This window comes from Protopterus annectens, chromosome 16.part0 (genome assembly GCF_019279795.1).
Source record: "Protopterus annectens isolate FY-2018-M chromosome 16.part0, PAN1.0, whole genome shotgun sequence".
Classification (NCBI taxonomy): Eukaryota; Metazoa; Chordata; order Ceratodontiformes; family Protopteridae; genus Protopterus; species Protopterus annectens.
Genome location: NC_056750.1, coordinates 506,165,908 through 506,189,366, shown reverse-complemented (window position 1 = coordinate 506,189,366; position 23,459 = coordinate 506,165,908). Strand labels below are relative to the sequence as shown.

The window sequence follows — 23,459 nt, the reverse complement described above, 5'->3', positions numbered from 1 at the left end:
TAAATACTGTTGGTATTTATTAGATGTTCACAGACAATTATGTTTTTATCTGTATACAACTGTACCTTAGCCAGATGGCTCTAAATTGCAATTCATTTGTCTAATATAGAAAAAAATTGATTTCTCTTTTACTTTCAAAAGATCTTTCTACAAAAGCTGTGGCTACTTCCATAGTTTTAATCTTCAGCTTCTGTGGATGATATATGTGCAGTAGCAACTTGAGCTATTCCACACACCTTCACCATCTGTTTCAAATTGAATTTGGTCTCCAGGTGAAGAGACCCAAGTGGTGCAATGGCAGTCATAAATATACTTCCTTGAATCCTCCCAAGATCAAAGGTAGCTGGGGAGTTTGATAGAATCATAGAGCATAACTCGAACATTAAACATAATGTTTTACTGAATGCTTTAGCTAAACATGTTAATGAAACTGATCCACCCCATTGTTTTACATTTAGGGTTATAGACCATGTCATAAAGGAAATCAGAAGAGGTGATCTTAACAACAGGTTAGAAATGGCAGAATATAAATGGATTTTAATATTGTGTGCAGACCAAGCACCTGGTTTAAACCAGATGGTATCTATTAAACCTGTATTAAAGCATAGAATTGTTTACATTAAAGTAAAAAAAAATATATATATATATATATATTCTTAATGTTTAGGAATATTTTTTAGTATTTTATCTATTTTATAAATATATATGTGACTTTTTGTAAGTTGCCTTTAAGATAATTACTTGTTACTTGTGACTGGCTGTGAGTTATTTGAATTTGTATAAAATTCTTGTAGTAGGAGGTATTGTGAACACTGATGAAGAGTTTTTGACCTGAAAGCTTTGTCATAATTAAATTTCTTTTTTACATTGCTCAGTTTGTTTGTTTTATAGACTCTGTCCAAGCAGTTAAGAATAAATGAAGATTGACAACATCAGAGAAAGAAGTTATATACTTACCATAACATTCCGTCTGTGTTGTCAATCTTAATTTATCCTTGACTTCCCTCCTTCCTTCCCCCTGCCCTTGCAGTAGTTTTCCTGGAATGGACAATATGAAGACCTTCTTACTGTTTATCTATAAAGGTTCCATATATAGCCTCTATGAGGGCATTATGTTTGTCATTCTGTTTTTCTGCAAACTCGAGCTGAGGTAACTGAGAGACGCATTGTGGGTAGGTCTTCAGCTCGAGAGTTTTTGGTCATCATGAGCTGTAGTAAAGGGCGAGTTGGTTCCGATGTTCTGAACCGAACCCATCAGTTAAGGATAACTGAAGATGGATAACATAGATGGAACCTTGTGGTAAATACATAACTTCTTTTTTTATGTCCAGATAGTAGTGGAGTTGTCTGTGAGCATCCAAGATATAAAGTATTATTTCTCCCTCATTTTGATTTCTGGAAAGAAAACAGGGAGATGGATAGATTGGCTAAAGGTAAAGTCTGATACCGCTTTGGACATAAAAGGATTATTCCTTAAGGAAATGTGATCTGTGTGGATGATGAGATAAGGTTGACTCACCATAAGAGCTTGCAACTCAGATGCTCTTCTTGCAAAGGGCAGAGCAATCAGCAAAACAGTTTTCCATGTTATGACACCCTTAAGACAGTTCAAATGAAGCAAGTGTTAGATTATCTAACACAAATTTAAGATCCCAGGGAGGAGCCACTGGTTTTCTGGAAGGCTTCTTATGTAAAACCTCTTTCAAAAACATTTTCATGCATTGGATGAGGGGATCCATGGGCATATATGCTGAAATGGCCAACAAATGAACATTGATATAGGAGTAAGACAGTAGGATAATAACTCACAAACATATTGTAAAACCAGACGAGTACTAGCCCTACATGGGTGCTGGTTCTTTTGTTGGCACCAACTAGAAAATCTTTTCCTTTTGCTAATATATGATTTTCTAGTAGCAGGAGGCACATCCTCAGAAAAACAGGTGCCTAAAAGGTGTTATGACCCTAGTGCCTAGGCAGTCAGTTGCAGTTGCTTGGGGTCAGGATGTTTCAAACACCATGATCATATGCAAGTAAATCCAGTCTTTGAGGAAGCTTGTGGTAATCACCTGCTGACAGTTCCGAAAGCAGGGAGAACCTTTGTTGCCTGGGCCAGAAGGGAGTCACCATAGTCATCTTTGGGAGCTCCTTCTGAATCTTCAGAAGTACCTTAGATATCAGCAGAAAGGGTGGAAGAGCATACAGGAATATTCCTGTCCAGGAAAAGGCAAAGGCATCCGTCTCCCAGGCCTAATTGCATGGTGTCCTGAAAAATAATTTTGCCAGTTGATCATTTAGAGAGGAGGCAAAAGCGTCTGCCTGGGTAATTTCCCACAGATGGATCAAATCTTGAAACACTCATTGATTCATTTTCCATTTGTGAGAGTCTGTCCTGGTCCTGCTAAGCTTGTCTGCCACACAGTTGTGCTGTGACTGAATGTTAAGATTCCTATATAGTGTGATTGTCCTGGAAAGCTATATCCCATGCTAGCATGGCTGGTCTGTATAGGAAATAAGATATGTTTCCCCTTGTTTGTGCACCACATCACTGTGATATTGTCTGTAAACATTTGAGGGGTCCTGGAGAGCACAGAAGATTCAGAGAGTTGAGAGCATTTATAACAGCTAGAATCTGTTTTATGTTTTTGTTTTAGTCTTTTTGTCCTAAAGACCCTACATTTTTATGCATATTGACACTGCTGCCCAAGCAAAGTGTGAGGTGACTGTTGTGACTGACTGCTTTGGATCATGAGGGGAGACCTGGAGTCTGTGAAATTTGATGTCTCCACCATCTGATTTCCCTTTTTAAAAAGTCCCAGAACTGGAATTTGAAAAGACAGTGGGTGTTGATGCTGGGATCACAGGGACTAAATACCATTGTATCTTTCTCATGTTGAGTCTTGCATGAAGTATCATGAGAATCATTGATGCGTATTCCCTCAGAGGCAGCAGAGTAGAAAAACCCTGGAATAGATCTACTATATATATTTATGTGTATATATATATATATATATGTATGTATATATATATATATATATATATATATATATATATTTGGAATCCTAGCTTGTGTAGGAGATCTCTTACCCAAGAGAGATTCCTGACACTTTGAAAAAGACTCCTGTAAAAATAAGAGAGTTGTCTAAATATGGACAAATGTGGATACCCTGTAGCCTAACTTGGGATATCACAAGAGCTAGATACTTTTGTAAAAACACTCTTGAAGCAGTGGATAGCCCAAAAGGTAAGGCAGACAACTGATAATGTGATCTAGACAAACAAAACCTTAAACACCTGAAATCTAGATGAATAGGAATGTGATGGTAAGTACCTTTTAAATCTAAGGTTACTAGAAAACACAAGTGAGGAAGAGGGGATAGCAGGTTGTGAAGGGATAGCATTTTAACTTGGGCACTGTCACAAACTGGTTCTGGAAAGAAAGAACTAGTCTCCAAGCGTTTTCTTTCTTTGATAGTAAAATATACTTGAGTAATGTCCTCCCCCTTACTGAGAAGGAGGAACAACTTTTATTACCCCTGAGACAGCATATGATATAAGACAGGAAAGAGATGAGTTTGGTCTGGCAGATGAGGAGGAGCCCCTGAAAAGGAGGAATTTCCTCCCTTTACCATCTTTATTATAGATGTATCACATTCAGGACCCATTTGTCTTAAACAGTTTGTTGCCAAAGAGAAAAATGGAGATTTAAGGCTTTATAGAAGGATCAAGGGACTAACCGGGTGTGTGTAATGGGGGAGGGGATTACAAGGTCCCTCGTGTAGTTATTCGGACTTATTTCACTGTCCTTTGTTCTGGGAGGTTCCTGCTTTCTTTTGTAACCTCACTGCCATTGCTTTTTAAGTGTCTGCTTATCAGCATTATGCTGAGACTGTTTGTTTATTGATTGATTGATTGCCAAAGTTGGATCACGGAGCAAAGAATTCCATGAAGAACTTCAAGAAGGAAGTCCTAAAAATCTGAAGGATTCCATGAATTGTCTTTCCTCTTTTATCACACTTTTTGATAACCTGTGCAGCAGAAGGTCCAAAAAATAAATGTCTGTCCAAGGGAGAATTTAAAATTTAATTTTTGACATCATCTGGGAGGCTCTGAGAATGCAGCCAAGTAAACATTCTTAAAACAGTACCAGTGGCAGCAGCCCTAGAAATAGTATCTACAGAATTACAAACACATTTTAAACAATGAATAGTGACTTGAGAAATTGAAGAAACTAAATTAATTCACTGCAGATTTTTCCTCACAAGAGGAATCTGATGCTGTAATATTTCACAGTTCGTCAGGATAAACTTCAGTATGCAAGTTTGACAGTTTAATGTTCTAAAAATCAAGTTGCAGAAACATACACTTTTGTCTCAAAAGCTTTTCCATTCTTATCAGAAGGAAAAGAATTAGAATTAACAAAATGTTTTGCAGCAGCTGGATTTACCAAAGATATAGGTGCTGGTTCAGGTCTGGGATTGGTGTATAAAAACTTAAAAGACTAAAGAACTTTGTGCAGTCTGTCTGCCTTCTTAGGGACAGTAGGCTTGTTGACCGAACTGGAGGGACATTTGAAAGTTCTGGAAATTCCAGTTGTAAAAAATCATATTTTCTTGGGAACTGAGAGACCTCAATATTCTCCCACTGAAAATATTGGTTCACGATGGAAGTGGACTCGGAGAAAGAGAATGCTCACAGGGAGAATAATGAGATGACACACACTTCTCAGAATATGGGTCAGAAACCTGAGGATGAAAACTACATTGGTTGCTTCACAATCCCTTATAGATTCTATTTCTGAATCTCTTCAGGGAAAGAGGAATCCATTTTTCTCTTACCAGAATCTATCTTACATGAAGGGTCAAGAGCCCACACAAGACCCTGAGCCAAGCCCAATAAATTACTCCTCTGCAGAGAAAGTGACACAGGAGAAGATACATGTTTAGTTTTCTGTCACTTTTTGACAGAAACTTGTGAAAAAAAGAAAGTATTGTTAACATTACCTTCCCCAGAGATGGGCATAACATTCTGACTAAGCAGGTGCACATTCCTTGTTGGTTCTTAAGTGACTGACAACAGTGGCTCTCCCTTGCCCCAGAGGGGAACTTAGCCTGCAGAGGATGTGGCTACCAGAGTGATCTGAAGAAAAGCTACTGGTTTGAGAAATCAACTTTGGTCATAGCAGAGCCACCCACCTGCTGCTGAGGCAAATTACTAGGCTTTTGTGGTAAATGTTGCTTGACAATCTTTTTTTTGTGGTTGGAAGAAGGTCCAACCAAGGGACCAGTACTTTGTTCCATGATCAAGCTGAAAGTGGTGCTGGTATATCAGGAAGGAGTAGCAGCAGCAGTCTGTAAAAGGGGAAAATAGCAAAAAAGTAACTTAGTAGCAGCAATAGTCTGCAAAAGATGAATGTAGCAAAAAAAGTAACTTTCACAGATTACATTTAAAAAGCACTTTAAACACCTTCCCCAGACCCAAAAAGTAAAATAAACACAGTTTCTCCCCAGAAAAAGTAGTTTTAAACAGCTTTTAACAACTTTTTATCACAAAAGTATATAAAAATCAGAAGACAATAAAAATTGCTTTTTTCCCTAGCTTAAAAGTACTTTTTTTTTCCAGAAAAAGTAAATTTTTCACAAGTAAAAAGTAATGTGGCAGATTAATCTTAGAAAACCTTGGCTGCTTAATCTCCTAACCTCTCAAACATGGAAACTTCTTCCTCAACTATCCTATCCATTAACTGCTATATACCTGATATCAACTTCTGTTGTAATTAGCTCATCTAATGCAGCTGTTAGCATTCTACAATTTCTGCGGTTTTCATTGCTAAAATTTCCCAATGTATTTGTATGTACTATGTCCATTTTTTTGGCTGGACCACATTTAACTCCTCTGTTATACCTGTGTTATGATATGTATACTTTCTAATTCTACCGCTTTTTAAACCTTCTCATAAATGTGTTTTATTTTACATCTAAATTATACTGTTATGTATACTTTAGTCCTTAATGCCACTTTACTGTTGTTATTTAGCTGAGCCAACTGATGGTAAGAATTGGTTAGTGCTGTAAACAAAATTAATTAAATAAATAAAATAAAACATTCGTTCATTCAGACCAAGGTCAAGCAGTAGAAATATAAGCTGTATGTAGTAAATTCAAGAAATTATCTGAGAAACTTAGGTGTGTACAAAAAGTGTGTACGCTGTATGCAACGTTTTGCAGTTTATAAATGTTTCTAAAAAGTTATAGTGCAGCATGCAGTTTTCAAAAATAATCACGGACTGTAATAAAAATACTCATACAGGAAAATGACAGTGTTTTAAGTAAGGAAGATGACTGATTCATCTAGTCTCGTGTGAGTATTACTCTTGTTTATTGAAAAATGTAGTATATACATGTTGGACTTTACATTCATTGCATTTTTTTGCTTTGTAATTTGCAGATGCATTAATTACTTACTTTCAGCATGTGGCATCACTTCGCTATGAAGAAAAGCCAAATTATGAACAGCTGAAGACAACACTTCAGAATGCACTGAAAAAGTTGAAAACCACCGTTGATGACCCAGTGGACTTGTAATTTGCTCAATAGGTATCCTTGTTCTTTTTTGATTTTTTTCTGTCCTGATATTTCTGACAAAATGCCCATCTTGCAAAAGATGTTCTAACTTTGTTCCATTCTGGGATTTTAAACTTTTCTCCCTTCTGTCAGGGTAAATGTAAGTGCATCAGCTACTTTTTTCTGTTTTCTGCCGGTATTGTACCAGTTTTAAAGCTTCTATACAAGGATTTTATTTTGAGGTGTCTCTTGAAAACAGATCCTGATTTTCACCACAGGCATCAGTCTTCTAATTTTCCCACAAATTTTTTCCTGATGCTTCTTCCTACCCCCAACATGACCACCACCTTACTGTTCTCTGTGTTATGATTGAGTTCTACAGTTTACAACATTATGTTCATTTATTGATATTTTTCTTGGATTTCCTCAAGCCATGTTTTAAAGTCAAAGTTTACTTGGTAATTCTGTCCCCAAAATCAGGGGACAGTCTGTGTAAGACTTCAGAAAAGGAGAATCATAATGGATGAGCATCAGAAACTGAAGAGATCCATAAAGTCAGGACTGTAGTGGATATTTCCAATAATCATGTCTTTGGGGCTGGGAAACTGAAGAAATGTTTTCCTTCCACAAACATAAAAGGTTTCTGAGATGAATCCAAGTTGAAAATAGAAGTTATGTAGCTAACATAATGCTGGATCCTTTCATCTCAGTCTCTCTCTGATACAACTGACTAGTACAGAGCTGTTTGTCACATCTCATCTGGTCCTACTACTGCTCCAGACCTCAAGATCCTTTTAAGATATTTTTCTCCCATTATCCTCCTGGGTGTAAACTCTATTCATATCAAGTTTGCTGTCTAATAGAAGGCACCGACTCATTTGGGGAGTATTGGAGAGATGGACAAAAGAGCTTCAGGACAGTCTGCTATGTCCTTAGGAAAATACACTTTGGGGAAAGAATGATGAAAGTTGAGACCATCAACAGACCCAGGAAACTACCGACTCGTGCAAGTCTGACTAGTCTCATATGCAAGACTGTGGAAAGAATAATCATGGAATTGATTAACAACAACATAGTAAAGCTCCAGACTCTAGACCTCTGACCCCAGATTGACTTAATCAAGGACAGGTCATGCCTGCTCAGTCTGATAGACTTCGGTCACCAAGGCCATGGATGTCCGTGCATACTGCCTACCTTGACCTGGCCAAGGCATTTGAAACAATACCCCACTCGAGTATTATAGATAATCTTCTGCATCACCAGATAGGACACGTTATTAGAATGGGGGAATCGACATCCAGCAAGAGGCCAGTCACCAATGGAGTACCACAGAGCTCAGTGCTGGGCTCACCTCCTGTTTGGGTTATACTTCTCAGATGTTAAATGTAAATGGCCTTTGGCTGACCACGTTTGCTGCTGACTGCAAGTTGGAGGCAGTCATTGACTCTCCAAATAATAATGATATCCTACAGAAATGTAAAAAATCATATTTTCTTGGGAACTGAGAGACCTCAATATTCTCCCACTGAAAATATTGGTTCGCGATGGAAGTGGACTCGGAGAAAGAGAATGCTCACAGGGAGAATAATGAGATGACACACACTTCTCAGAATCTGGGTCAGAAACCTGAGGATAAAACTACATTGGTTGCTTCACAATCCCTTATAGATTCTATTTCTGAACCTCTTCAGGGAAAGAGGAATCCATTTTTCTCTTACCAGAATCTATCTTACATGAAGGGTCAAGAGCCCACACAAGACCCTGAGCCAAGCCCAATAAATTACTCCTCTGCAGAGAAAGTGACACAGGAGAAGATGCATGTTTAGTTTTCTGTCACTTTTTGACAGAAACTTGTGAAAAAAAGAAAGTATTGTTAACATTACCTTCCCCAGAGATGGGCATAACATTCTGACTAAGCAAGGAGCACATTCCTTGTTGGTTCTTAAGTGACTGACAACAGTGGCTCTCCCTTGCCCCAGAGGGGAACTTAACAGCCTGCAGAGGATGTGGCTACCAGAGTGATCTGAAGAAAAGCTACTGGTTTGAGAAATCAGCTTTGATCATAGCAGAGCCACCCACCTGCTGCTGAGGCAAATTACTAGGCTTTTGTGGTAAATGTTGCTTGACAATCTTTTTTTTGTGGTTGGAAGAAGGTCCAGCCAAGGGACCAGTACTTTGTTCCATGATCAAGCTGAAAGTGGTGCTGGTATCCCAGGAAGGAGTAGCAGCCCCCCCCCCCCCAAGAGTGGATTCAGTGGCGAGCGATCTGGGTACTCTGATAGTAATCTGAACATTGACCACCATGTGTCCACGGTGGTGAGGAAATCCTTCTATCTGGCTCAGTTTATAACTAAAGGCATGACATCCAAATTTAACGATGTCATAATACCACTGTACACAACCCTCATCAGACCAATAACTGAATACAGTGCACCCTTTGGCATGTACCTTGCCAAGCACCTGCAAAAGATGGAGCATCCTCTGAGGTTTCCCACCAGGAAAATACAGAGTATAACCAACATGTCGTATGTGGACATTAAAAGCCCTATTCTTGTATTAAGTTTTCTACTAATTACTGAGGGGTGATATATGCCTGACCTACAAGACAGTCTGTGAACCAGCCCTGATGAAAATGTTGCATATTCGCAAAACTAACTACAGGAGGGTTACCAGTGCCAAGGATCTAAACCTGGTCTTTGGCATGAATTGATCATACTGGAGAGACAGCTATGTGTCCCAGAGATTGCCATTCCTCTGGGAAAAAGCTTCCTATTCACATGATGCAGAGCCCTTTCCTAACCATCTTCAACCCAATGTGGACCAATGGATGGGGAATTGCATATTCACTCCTGGAGTGGCTCCCATGTCCCTTAAGGACAGAGGCAGTCTGTAAAACTGAAAACCCACTTGCTGACCCTTGTTGTTTTTCCTCTGGAGAGAGAAAGGTGGGGAATGTCTGGGTAAAACTGGCTAGGCCCTGTAAGGGCTCTTAGCGTAGTAATCTGCTATGAACCTATGGATGTTGTATACATAAGTACATAACTTCCATATCCTGTTCATCCTGTCCGAGCTGACTAATGGGTCAAAATCCCAGTTACTTGTAACCCTGGTTGGCATCATGACAAGATATCCTTTAGGATTGTTGCTGTAAAGGAATTTGTGGATCTGGACAAATATGTCCAACTTAAAGTGTTTGGAAAAGGTGTGCAGTGTAGATCAAGTTACTGCAGCTTAAATTTATCCACAGTAGAACTGCTGTAAAAAGCTATTGAAGTAGAGAATGAGCTTTTGATTTGGTTGGCAAAGATTTGTTCAGTAAGGTATATGCAAATGAAATGTATCTGACAGCCATCTGGATGAGATTACTTGAGATGTTTTTTATCCCAGTTTGTTAGAAGTGAAAGAGGTGAACAGTTGCTTGTGTTTCTTGAATTCTTTTGTCCTGTGAAGATAGAATCTCAGCTGCCTGTGTGATGTATGTGATGTGAAGAATATATTCTCCATGGTTAGAGAATAAAACAGGTAAATGTATCGGCTGGTTCAAATTGCTCTCTGAGGCAGACTATAGAAGTTGAATATAGCCGTTAGTTTTATTTTTATTGTGGAGCAAGTCAAACCTGGATGATACTGATCATACATGTGTCACAGAAGATGTGGATGGACATATAGAAGCCATAGGTGCTTTGACAGTGGCCAACATGCAGCAGTGAGGATTACCATAGCTTTACATGTCGCTGCTTTCTGTAAGAACTTGGATATTAGATAAAGAGGGAAAGACTTGGGGAAGTCTAGTAGTCCACTGTCGACTTGAGTCTCGGGGACTGTTCCTTCATTGGGATCAGGGCAAAGTAGTTGCTGCACTTGGTGCTCATCGGGGATGCAGAGAGATTGAATTGAGGGTGGCCCCAACAATAAAATATTTAATGGGCTACTACTGTATTGAGAGACCACTCATGAGGCATAATGGTGCTAAGTCTGTCATCAAAACAGTTGTCTTTCCCCAGAATGTGCATTGTGACCAGAAAGTGATTTAATGCAGTTGCCCATTGCCAAATTTGTATGGCCTCTCAGTATAGGGGTCATATTTGGTCACTCCTTACTTGTGTGTATACCCCACTGCAGTCATATTGTCTTTTTGAATGCAAATCATTCATAGAGGCAAATGGTACTGTAATTCCATCAATGCCAAGGGGATCATCCTCATATCCAGGATGTTTATATGAAGGTTGGTCTCTATCCAATTTCATCTTCATCTAGAAATGCCACTCCCAACAGTAGGCATCCATAGTTATTGTTGCCATTGGAGGAGAAAGAACAAATGGTCTTCTTGCTGAGATTGTGAGAGGTGAAACACCATTTCGTATGGGTGTTGCACAGCTGAGTACAGATGGGAAACTGGAAATTCATGCCTGGTTTGGCACCTGTGTCTGTAATGAACATAGGTAACCTGTAAATAGGATCATAGGAGATTACTAGGCTATTGACCTGGAGGTAATTTTAACCCTTGCCATTTCATCCCAATGTAATACCATAGAAATGCTAGTTAGTACCCAAGATTGCATTTAGTGATGACTGCTCATGTCCAGGAGGGTTGTGGGCGCTATCCCCAGTAAGAATTCATGGTGCCCCATCCACTTGTCCAGGTTCCTTTTGAACAGTGTAATAGAGGTGTTCTGTTTCACATGAATTAGTAGCCTTTTCCAAAGATGTGGCAGTCACTGGGAGATAAATCTGCCCCTCCAGCATGTCCTATAAGTCACAGGCCATTTAGGTCCCTGGAATGGGTAGCCCTCATCCTGTTTGATTTATGGATATGCAGCAAGTTCATTGGGTTTGGGTCTTGGATTGCTTTGTAGGCCATGGTTCATTTCCCAGGCCCAAGCTTATACTTATCATGGGTATCAGAACTGGTCAGTGATTTGGGATGCATGGCTAGGCTTGAAAAGGCCCTTGTGGTCATTAGCCTAGTGAACACTTATGAACCTGTGATTAAGAGGGTTGTAGGGTGGTCTGAAATCTTAAGACCTCCAGACCCTCAGTAATCACTGCACAATGCACATGTAGAATCATGTATGAAGAGCCATAACTATAGTTGAGGCTAACAACCTCTGTACCCAGAATACCAAGGCTACTGAGTTGTTCAGAAGAGTCTAGGAAACAAAAGCTTTGAGTGTCTGGATCTGGTATGAAGGAAGACTTAACTGTACATTCTGTAGCCATGTAGCATTGGATAAATATCTTGGTTGAAGCTTTGATTTTTCTTAGTTTGTAGGGATACCTAAATAGAGGCAGGCTGTAACAAGTAGTCTCTGGCTTTGATTAGATACTTCCTGGTTGTAGCAGCTAGGAGACAATCATTCAAATATGGGAACTCCATGGATCCTAAATCTTAGATGGGCTGCAGCTACAGAGAGAGACTCCTAACCAGAAGCATAGAAATATCTTGGATGGCTTCTGCTATCTTGATGTGGATGTAACACTCTGATGATCTTTCGAACACATCCAGCTCCATCTGTTTGCTTTTAGGCTAGGTGAAATTGACTGCATTTGACCATTGTGAAAGAGATCTTTTTGATGTGAAGGTTTGGGCTGCTGAGGTCCTTGTTCTTCTTTGGAACTAAAAAGAATCTTGAATAGAGTCTTGACCCCCTTTTATCGTAGTGGGACCTCTGGAATGGCTCATTTTTATGAGAGAGGATGTTTTTCTCTTTTGTCCAATTCTTGTTGGTGGGGTTGAACATCTAGAAGAGACTGGACTTGGGGGAGACGGTGTATGGAAAAAGGGTGCAACAGTCTGTGTACTCTCTCACAAGAATCTTACATGATGGTCACCACTTGAGAGTGGAGCTCCCAACCGCCCCATGAGGGGAACAGCTAGGCAACCCTTCAGTGGCATTGATACATTTTCCCCAAAAAGGGCCCTTGGAATCCTTGAGTTTGCAGACCTACACGACCATGGGTCGGCCTTTGTTGAAGGGGCTGCCTCTGCTATGGACACCCTTTTCTGAGGCAAAGTCAGAAGGTTGCCACTGGGGTTTCCTGTACCATAAGGATTCTTGTTATAGGATCTTTGGAGGGGGCTCAAACCTGAATCTGATAGCAGATTGAGTGTTGCCTTAATGCTTACACCTCTGCAGCTTCTCTTCACAGAAGGACTAAATAAGAAAGTGCCATCATATGGGACATTTGTGAAGGACACTTTAAAACTGACTGCAAAGTCACAAAGACAGAGCCAGGCAAGGCATCTCATTGTAGTACATGTACCTGCCACCCTGCCTGCTCCATCAGCAGCATTATATAGGAGCCACATGAAGAAGTTGGTGACATTCAGCATCATCCGCTTTGTGGTCTGCAGTTGTTTCCTAGACTCTAGCATGGGTGGCTTTCTTAAAGAGTCTAAAGCTTGTTCCACTAAATCTGTCTGGAAATAGTTCATGAGTGCGGCAACAGTCAACATTGTCATGGTTAAAGGTCCCCAAAAAGCTTATACACTTCCCCATTATTTGCATCACATTGGAATCCTCGTTGGGCAGATGGAAAGTGTCAGAGAGCTCTTGTGTAGTAGCTGCTGCTACAATCAAGGAATCCACCGGGGGTCCCTTGGACCAGTGCTACCAATCTTTAGGGGCACGGGTATCTTATCAGACTTTTTTGGAATAGCTTCTGAGGAATCAGGCTCTTAACATGCCCTCTTGCCAGTCAAATCTATCAGACACTCAGCAGGCGGTACAACCCAAGAGGTAGAGAGTGCTGAAGATGTGCCTGATATAACACAGTTTTATACTGAAGGGGTACATCTATAGGTCAAGACCCCTCTGTCTCTTGAATTCTTGGATTTCATCAAATATGGTGTCTTCTGAAGGGGGTGGGAGAACCTTCAGTATCATTTAAGTTGGTGCCAGACATGAGAGACTTTGTAGGGGAGGGGAGTCTATGTGCCTCCTCTTACATGTCCTCTTTCTAGGAATATTGCAGGGGGGATCCAACTCCTCATAGGAAGCAGACTGAAGCTGTGCAGGTTATCTGAGGTTATCTACTCTGGTATGACCATGGGAAGGATTGATGACCGAACTGAGGAACAAATTGCAGGGTGTCTGTGGCTGGAGAATGCAGTGCTGGAGGCTGTGCAAATGCCCTCAGGAGAAAAGTAATCATTCTTTCCATAGCCCCAAATGCAAACCCCAAATCTGCAGATACAGGAGAAGTCCAACCTAGCATAGCATCCATCCACACTGAAGTGAATGTACCCAGCACTAAGGAAGGAATCACTGATATCAGTGACCCAGAGACCTTCAAGGAGGAGATCAGTGATGATGTGTAGAAGGCAGATGTCATCAACACTGAAAACGGCACCAAGCATGTTGTTGCAAAAGACTCAGCATTGAGCATTTGATCCCTAGACTCAGTTGATGTCATATGCCTCGACGTTGACTGAATGGGATGAGTGAGGTCTGATGATGAGGTAAGGGTACCAATCTGGTCTAGATGCACAGGCTATGGGTGATGTCTTGGCTCTGTTGAAACATAGACTAGGGAAGGAGTTAGTAAGGGACATGAGGATCCAGCCCGATTCACCCTAGATACAGAGGGGGATGGGATGACAACCATTTAAATATGCATGTTCAAGAAGATTCTCATCATGTGTTCCCAGTCCACATGGCTGATACATTTGCAGGACCTAACAGACTGGATGGAGGAAGTGGATGGAGGCCTGGACAGAAAGCACAGCGATTCCTTTTACGATGTATGCCTACTTGCAGCAGGCCTCTGGGACTTCTCTGGAATTAAGGCTGTCAAGCTGCAGAAACAGAAGGGATCTGTTATAGTCTCAGTGTCTTTGAAGCTAAAATAACTTTGTCTTTGGAATAGAGGAGAATCCTAAATGAACTATAACAATATCAAAAGGGCACAGGCACAGACAACAGAATTTGGTAAAATAAAAAAGCACTTAGAGAAGTCCAAAAATCTGTTTGCTGAAAGCTACAGTCAAGATCTGACGAGAGTTGGTACTTAGGGGTATTGTGAGAGAGAAAGGGGATAGAGGCTTGGAACCATAGCAGGGCCAGATTGAATCTGACAGTAGGCTGAGTACCCATCGGTCAGGTCAGGTGGGCAGGACAAATATGATCCATTATCTTTGACGTTACTTCACTTTTTTTGGTTGAAGAGTAGAAGACTATCCTTGGACCTTGGTGTAGTTCATTGTCCATTTGACCAGGATCATTTAATTTTTATCTGAACCAGCAAATGCCAGATTGCTACTGCTTGGTCTGGCTGCCTTATCACTGCTGGCCAACAGGCTTCCACCAACAGACAGAGGTGTTTACTTCTGTTCTCTTCTTGTCATCATTGTATGTGTCTGAAGTGCCAAAAGGTAAGAAGACTTGCCACAGGTACAGGTCAGAAACATTGAGGAAGTAGCGTACTGTAACTGTTGTTGACTTGACTTTGGAGAGATTAAGACTGATGGTGAATATCAGAGCATGTTTTCTGGTCTCCATTCTTTATTCACTTCAGTTCCTTTCTCAGACAATCTTGCTACTGAAAAAGTAGTGTAATTTCATAAACTGACTTCAAAAAGAGGTATGAGGAGAATCCAGATGCACTTTGACAGTAGCATATGGCAAACCATCAATAAGTAGCTCACACAAATATTTCTAAACCAGAGGGGTCAAACCCCTTTTGGGACCTCTGTTATTGGCAAGGCACCACCTAAAAAAAACTCTCTACTTGTAAACATAACATTCTCTACTTGCAGAATTTTTTTCTTCCTTAAATAGCTGCTGCACACCCTCATGTAACAAGTGCCTAAAGTGTGTCAAAATAGAATCATCCAGGCTGTTGCTTTAAGTTAGGGTGTACCATTTGCCCCTGATGCTTTGTAAGCAGATCCAGTCGGTTAGGATACTTGTGTTAATTACTCTTGGCAAGTTCCATTAAAAGGGATAATCAACTTTGCCTGAGCCAAAAGGGGTTACCACAATGATCTTTGGTAATTCTTTCTGAATCTTAAGTACCTTGGGAATCATTGGAAAAGGTGGAAATGCATACAGGAACATTCCTGACCATGGGAATGTAGAGCATTTTGTCTACTGAGCATGGCTGTAATGATTGTCTTGAACAGAAGTTTTTCAGTTGTCTGTTTTGAAAGGAGGCGAACAGATCTGGATCAAGTCCTGGAAGACCTCTCCATGGATCTTCCATTCTTGAGGGTCTGTGCAGGATCAGTTTAGTCTGTCTGCCACTGTGTTTTGCTTGGATGAAGAGTCAGAGAATGCTGCAGAGCCAGCTCAAAAGCAAAAGCCACTGTAATATTCTCATGTGGAGTTTTGCTAGTGGAAGCAGTATTATTGCTGCTGCCATAGAACCTAATGCCTGAAGGATTTTCCAGCAGAAAGCCTTGAATTGTGTACTTTCTGACTTGATGTCTTAGTCACCACTCTTGATGACAGGAGGTGTGCTATTATCTTGATTGTGTTTATGTTCACTCCTGTGAAGTCCAGTTCTTAAGAGTGGTCCAGATTTCACTTTTCGTAATTTACTGCACTACTTCATAAATAGCAAGTTTGAAGAACCATGTCTTTTGCTCATAGAAGTAGATGCCTGGTCGGGGCAGTGATGAGCCAGTTGTCTAGATATGGAAACACCCAGAATCCTTGCTGTCTCAAATGAGTTTCCACCACTGCCAAACACTCTGGGGGCTGTAGCGAGGCCAAATACACTCTGAACTGGTAGTGACTGGCTCCCAACTGGAAATGCAAGTGACTTCTGGATCACCTGTCCATCTTTATTTGGTAGTACGCATCCTGAAAGTTTGTAGAGCACATCCAGTCGTCCTTTCCCGATAATGGGAAGATGGACTAAACCATGACCATACATAACTTGCTTTGCTGAACTGATTTGTTTAATCTGCTTTCATCATGTTCCTCACCTAGGAGAAAACACAATTGGTATGTTATCCGTGTAAGGAATTTTCCTACCAAAGAATCATTTGCTTTTGCTGACCGGGATTTGAGAGCCCTTGCTTGCCTAATATTGTGGCTGAAGCTGATCACCAGTACTAAACACTACTAAGCTGGCAAAAGGCTGCAAAAGTGTACAAATGGCAAGAAAATTGTAGGGTTTTGTATGCCTCTATGACTGTTTCATACTACAGTGTACCGTAGTGTTAAGGGCAGATGTGTGGTGCATGAAGAAGGAGCCTGAAGCTTTGTAGGCTGGCCTGATATCTAGTGTTATTGGTAGGATGCTTGCCATATAGTTACGGCTGTTGCAACAGTGTTGTAATAAAAAAAGGGTCTATATTAAATCACGAACGCTTAAAAAAAGCGAATGGTGATTGATCGACCCTATGTAAGCGAAAGCTTACAATGTTGAAGTGTCAGAACAGTGATTTTTTTCCAAGGGAAAAAAAATCACTGTTCTAACAAAAAAAATAAAAATGAATTCCAAACATTACATTGTGGAAAAAAATCGCTGTTCCCCCCACAACCCCCCTACTTAAATACACCAACTCCCAAGACAGTACTACAGATCTGAAAATAGCAAAGTACCGAAGCGGCCAAGCGAATTCTTTCCCAGGGAAAGAATTCGCAACAGCCGCTTCGATATTTTCCGTTTTCTTGCCTTTTAAGTTCAACCAAGATGCATTCGAAAGAATGCGTCTTCAGTCTTTTAATATAGACCCTAAAAAAACATTAAACCAGTCTTTCATACATTGTATCTAACATATCTGAATTAGTCTGTGCGACTTCCAGTCTTCTTCCAAAAACTGAGTAAAGAGGAAAGACTTACATTTCTCTGATGTCCACTAACAGTTGCAATGTTATTTGTCAAATACCAGAGAATGGAGAAAGCTTATTTCTTTCAGACAGGAGAAATTGGGAATAGCAGTATCTAAGCAGAGCTATCAAAATGGATAACTAAATGCCGTAAGAGCTGAAGTAGTTGATTTAATTTGGTCTTCAGTCTGTGGGTCTATGGATCCTAATCGGATCCGAGACAGCAGCATAACTAGCATTTGATCTGAGCTTCAAGCTCCTCCCCTTACCTATAATGCCCCATGTCTCGTTCCTCCCTTCAGATCTCGTTTGTCGCTGAAACAGATAGCATTGTGATCTGAGCTCCGAGCGAATGTTTGGTAAGTGAGTAGTTTTTGGGTCACTTTTTTTTCTATCTTTCTGTGCTATTTTTCATCTTTCTATCCTACCTGCGTTTGGCATCAGATTAAAAAAATGTTTCCCTTTTTGGCCCAGTTCTTCTTTCTGACTTTTCTGTATGTATGAGTGTGTTCGTCTGTGTTTTTCTGGTTAGGAGTATGTACCCCTAAACCAGGGTTTAGAAAGTGCACGGAGTGTAGCCATAAACTATCCCCAGCCAATGGCCACACTCTGTGTGTAGTTTGCCTGGGTGCTGCTCATCTGCTTACCCCCTGTCCAATTTGTGTGGGATTTAACCTGTGGGTCCTTAAGGACAGGAGGGATAAGCTCATCCTCAAGGGATTGCTTCCCTCCTCGGGGACGGCAGCCCCCGCACCCCTGACTTTGGCCACTACTGCTACTACTTCTGCCTCTTCTCCTTCCCAGGCCTCTGGGACTCAAACTCTTGCCAAGAGGTCTGGGGAATGCGAAAGACACCACAAAAAGGACAGACCTAGGAAGCGGTCGCCAGACCACTCTGCTCCGTCAGGGCCTCCTCCTAAAACTAAGCCTCTGACTAGGCCTAGAATTCCCAGACTTCACTCTCCCAGGTTCTCCCCCGAGCCAGAGGTATCCCGGTCTCAGCTTAGACTTCTCATCGGCACTCCCAGACAGTGTCAGTGGCCTCCTCCTCCCGGTCGACCCGGAGCCTTAGCAAAGCAGAGATGGACAGGATGATGGAGAAGTTCATCCACAACCAAGTCCAGATGGGAGTCTTGCCTGCCCCCTCTCCCTCCTTACCTGGGAGCTCACAGACCTTCTTCACTCCAATAACTCCTCCTCCAATCTGACCTTCAGTTTCAGAGCAGTTGGATCCGAGGTTTCTTGGGGTCAGCACCAATGGTAGCCTCAGCGTCAGATCCGAGGGGGTGCTTTTGGCTCCGAGTTTGTTGGAGCGCAGACTTCCCCTCAGCATCTCGGCTCCTGCAATCTCTGCACTGACTCCACCATCGGGTCCGAGGGGGGGCGGCTCCTATTGTCACTTCTCAGGATGTCCGCTCTCCATCGGCCATTGATGTGGTGGAGAGGGTTCTCTCGAGTTCATCAAGGCCCTTGACCATCTCGTCCTCGGACTCCATCCCAACTCCCTCTGTTCTGGGTATGGCTCTGACCTTCTTGCCTTCTCAGGGACAGCCTGTGTATGGTTTGCCTCAGGAAGCTCCCCTGCAGGAGCAGCAAGAGGTTTGCGAGTTGCCCCCAAGTTCCACTGAGGAGGTTCCTCACAAATGGACGTACAAAAGGAGGCACTTGGACTCCTCCCTGGAGTCCCTAACCAAAGACACTGACTTGGAGGAAGGGGAAGGTTCCCCCCGATCACCCCCGAGGATGTCTCCTTTGCAAGGAGGGGGTCTGCCCAAAAATAGTCCTCTGACATGTCAGTGCTCCTCGAGGCATTCAGCACAGGCCCATCTACTTCTTGGGTGTCCCGTCCCACGGACCAGATTGTGGACCTGATAACATCTCTGACATGGAAGGAACCGGAGACCGTGGAGCCCATCCCCAAGCACCCCGGTAAGGTCTTTAGTCCACCACCAGATGGGACTTGTTGGAATAAGGGGTCCCTGGTGGATGCTATGGTGGTGGCAGCCGCCACGAAGAAAGAGCTTGCACAGGAGAGCTCTACGGTCCACCCTCCTAACCGGGAGTCAAGGACTATGGACCGTCTAGGGAAGTGGGTGTACGCTTCAGTGCCCTTTACTATAAGGGCTCTGAAGTAAGTATATGGCACACGTTATTTGACTGCAGCGAGACTTAATCAAGGAGATCGCTAAGTTGGCTCTGGAGTCCGTGTCAGTGGAGGGCAAGAAGACGTTCAGCGAGGGACAAAGATGGTGGTTGCGGAAGTTTCAGGCATTTTTCTGGAACACTCGAGACTCCTCTTCCCCCAGAGGCAAAGTGGATTATGATAGATGCCGTCCTAAAGGCAGAGGGCGGCCGAGAAACTTTGGGTCTTGAGAACCATTTTCGGACAGACCCGCGCAGTAGCCCTGAGGGAATGCCTGACTGTTCGGCTCTGGAGGCAGTCGAGGGTTATCTATCGCTACACCCAGCGGCATTGGGAGTCCGTAACAACAGATCATAGGGTGCTGCAAATTATATCCAGAGGTTATTGTATCCCGTTCACTGAACCACCTCTCCCACCAAATCACTTCCCAGACATTCCACCCACGCAAAGGGAGGTAGCAGCTCTGAAGATAGAAAAGCTGCTAAGAAAATGAGTCATCCAACCTGTCCCGCAGACCAATCTGCATCACACATTTATTCCCGGTTCTTTTTAGTGCCAAAGAAAACAAGGAACTTAAGACCCAATCTGGATCTATCCACCTTGAACCTGTCAGTAGCCAAGGCGAAATTCCGGATGGTCACTCTTCAGTCCATCCTGCCCTACCTGCAGGTAGAGATTGGATGTGCTCGATCGACCTCCAGGACACGTACTATCATATCAAGGTGGACAGATGCTCTCGGAGGTTTCTCCACTTCTGGTTGGGGGCCAATCATTATCATTTCAGAGCCCTCCCCTTTGGTCTCACCACAGCCTCCAGGGTGTTCCCCAAAGTGATGGCAGTTGTGGCTTACCTGAGGCTTCAGGGCATTCGGGTCTTCCCATACCTGGACTATTGGCTCTTTGCTGCCCACACGAAGCATCTGCTTTGCCGTGCCAGGGATTATTTCCTCTTGTTAGCGAACAGACTGGGCATCACCATCAATCTCCGCAAGTCGTCACTGGCCCCTGTTCAGACCCTAGAATTCATTGGGGCTCGGTTGGATACTATCCAAATGAAAGTTTACCTCACTCCAGAGGGGGTACTTAATCTAAGCGTACATGTCTTGCATATTCTTCAGACTGTTTCCCACAGCAGAGACAATTCTGAGGGCGATGGGGTCCATGGGGCCCACGATCAAGCTACTACCCCTTGCACAATTACATATGCAAATTCTTCAGTGGACGCTAGCAGTCCGGTGGTCTCTGTTAGATCTACCACTATCCCATCCAGTCCGTATCTCCCAGGTTTGCAGGGACTGTCTTCGGTGGTGGGTTCTTTCCCCAGACCTTGTCAGAGGATGCCTCTTTTTTTTTCCTTCCTTTCCCAAAACCAGGATGACAACGTCTTGGAGATGAGGGCTGTTCTTTGGGCGTTGCAAGCCCTTCATGCCCATCTTCCTCTAGGGACTATTGCGATTCAGACAAACAACATGTCGTTAGTCTGGTATATTAACAAACAAGGAGGAGCCAGATCTTATCTCCTTTGTCGCAAAGCCACGAGAGTGTGGGAATGGTTGATCTCCACCGGCCATTTTCTGGTGGCAATGCACATCCGAGGATGGTCCAACATTCTAGCGGACAGGCTCAGCAGAACTATCCTGATTCCTTACGAGTGGTCTCTGAATCCTTCTGTAGCGGAGCAGATCTTCCTCAGGTGGGGGTTGACCTTGCTTCGATTTCTTCACATCTCCTTCCAACACAAAATGCAATGGGTTCTTTGCTCTGAACCCCCCTCAGGGGGAAGCCCCCAGAGACACCCCCAGAGATACACTAGTTCATGCTTGGCCTCCCGGTGTTCTTTATGCCTACCCCCCGTTACCCCTCATTCCGAAGTTTCTTCAGAAATCTTGCAGGCTGGGAAAACACAGTGATCCTCATTGCCCCATTCTGGCCTTGCCAGGTCTGGTTTCCCTCCCTTTGGTATCTCCTAGTAGTTCCACCATGGATCTTGAATCTGGTTCCGGATATCATTTTGCATCCCTCTGGGATTCCTCACCCAGACCTGGACAGTCTGAAACTCACCCGCTTGGCTGCTCCAGTTCTCTTGATTATTAGGACTCCCAGTTTATCCTCTCCTGTTAAAACCATTTTGGTGGTGGCTCACAAATCTTCCACCAGAAGATTATATCTTAGAAAATGGAAATGGGCCTCTTATCGGGATTTGGATCCCTTGATGGCTCCTGTGTCCTCAGTATTAGAGTTTTTGGTGGGGATCTTTTGGCACGGTGCTTGTTCCTCCACTGTCAAAGTCCAGCTGGCTGTAATTTCTAATTTTCACGTGGGGGAAAATGTCTTCATTACCCTCTTGCAGACTTTGCAAGACCTTCCTTAAAGGTACCTTTTTTTAAGACCCCTGGTGAAGGATCCTACACCTCCATGGGACCTCACTTTTGTACTTCAGGCTCTAGTCTCCCCTCCCATTGAGCCCGCAGCTTTGGTAGATTTGCAGTATATGTCTTGGAAGACTACCTTTTTGCTAGCTATTACATCTGCCAGGAGGGTGTCGGAATTTCAAGCATTATCCATTAAAGTTCCTTACATGATTTTTCATAAGGATAGGGTTTCCCTGCACACTAATCCGTCCTTCCTTCCCAAGGTGGCATCAGAAACCAATATTAATCAGACTATCAATCTTCCTGTCTTTTTTCCTAATTTCCAGGACAAGGGAGAATATAAATTACATCTGCTGATGTATATAGGCAATTGCGATTCTACTTACACAGGACAAAATCCTTTCGTAAATCTGTAGCTTTCTTACTTAAAACCCTTCTTAGGGAAGCCAGTTTCTAAAGTGACGATTACTCGTTGGATTTCCCAACGCATTATTCGAGCATATTCTATCAAAGGAATTTCCCCTCAGGGTCAGGTAAAAGCACATTCCACCAGGTCTATGGCCACTTCAGTGGCTTTTTGGTCCAGGGTGTCGTTGGATGAAATTTATTCTGCAGCTACTTGGTCCTCATCTCATACCTTCATCTCATGTTACAAATTGGACATTGTATCCAGGAACAGGGCATCCTTTGGCTCCACAGTGCTCCGGAATATCCTTCCATGATGGCCTCCCAGGTGTTGGTAGCTGGGGACTTTGTCCAACAGGTTGAAGACCAAATGAAGTCAACAACTTCAGATAAAGAAGTTATGTTCTCACCATAACGTTCCGTCTGAGTAGTTGTACTTCATTGGTCTTCAGCCACCCCCCCTCCTTCCTCTGACCGTGTCACTATTGTCCTGACCATGTATATGGGAGACATACATTCCACGAGGGTCCCTATTATGCTTGGTTTAGGAATCTTTGGACTGTCAGTAGTTTCAAGGTCTTGTTGGTTCAGGTGTGTGTTTTTTGCTGAGCAGCAAATTCTATCTGAAGGGAGGAAGGAGACATGGGGCATTGTGGGTAAGGGGAGGAGCTTGGATCAGATGTTATCTATGCAGTCTTGTCGGATCCGATTGGCATCCATAGACCCGCAGGTTGAAGACAAATGAAGTACAACTACTCAGATGGAATGTTATGATGAGTACATAAGTTTTTTTTTTTTTTTTTTTTTTTTTTTTTTTTTTTTTTTTTTTTTGTTGCAACTAGCATGACTGATTCCTTATTCATAAAGCAAAGGCAAATACTACTAGAGTGGAAGCTACTTTTTCTGCCTTTTTGCAAGATTTCTGCCAAGGCATATCTGAGGTAGTTACCTTGGCCTCCATCTACACCATTTCCAAGTACTTTAAGTTAGATAGATCCATTTTGGTGGAACAGGGTAGACTTTTAGTTTCTTCTAGCTCCCCTTCATAGGGCTGATACTAGGACAAGTATTGATTTAGCTCTTTTACCATAATTTGTGGATAATTTGGCAGCAATGACCCCTATGATGAGCAAAGTATAGTCATCCAGTGTTGAAAAAGTAGATATTTGAGGAAAGAAAACCAGCATGCCACAAG

General features: G+C 42.5%; 1 protein-coding gene across 1 annotated transcript in view; it reads left to right on the top strand.

Moving 5' to 3' along the window:
* The window catches only part of VRK3 (VRK serine/threonine kinase 3), a 1,531,785-nt gene that overhangs the window by 1,500,377 nt on the left and 7,949 nt on the right, over positions 1-23,459 (top strand). The window contains exon 12 of the mRNA XM_044058788.1: positions 6,448-6,596. Coding sequence (XP_043914723.1) covers positions 6,448-6,584 — 137 coding nt within the window. The 3' untranslated portion in view covers positions 6,585-6,596. The remainder of the gene's footprint in view (positions 1-6,447; positions 6,597-23,459) is intronic.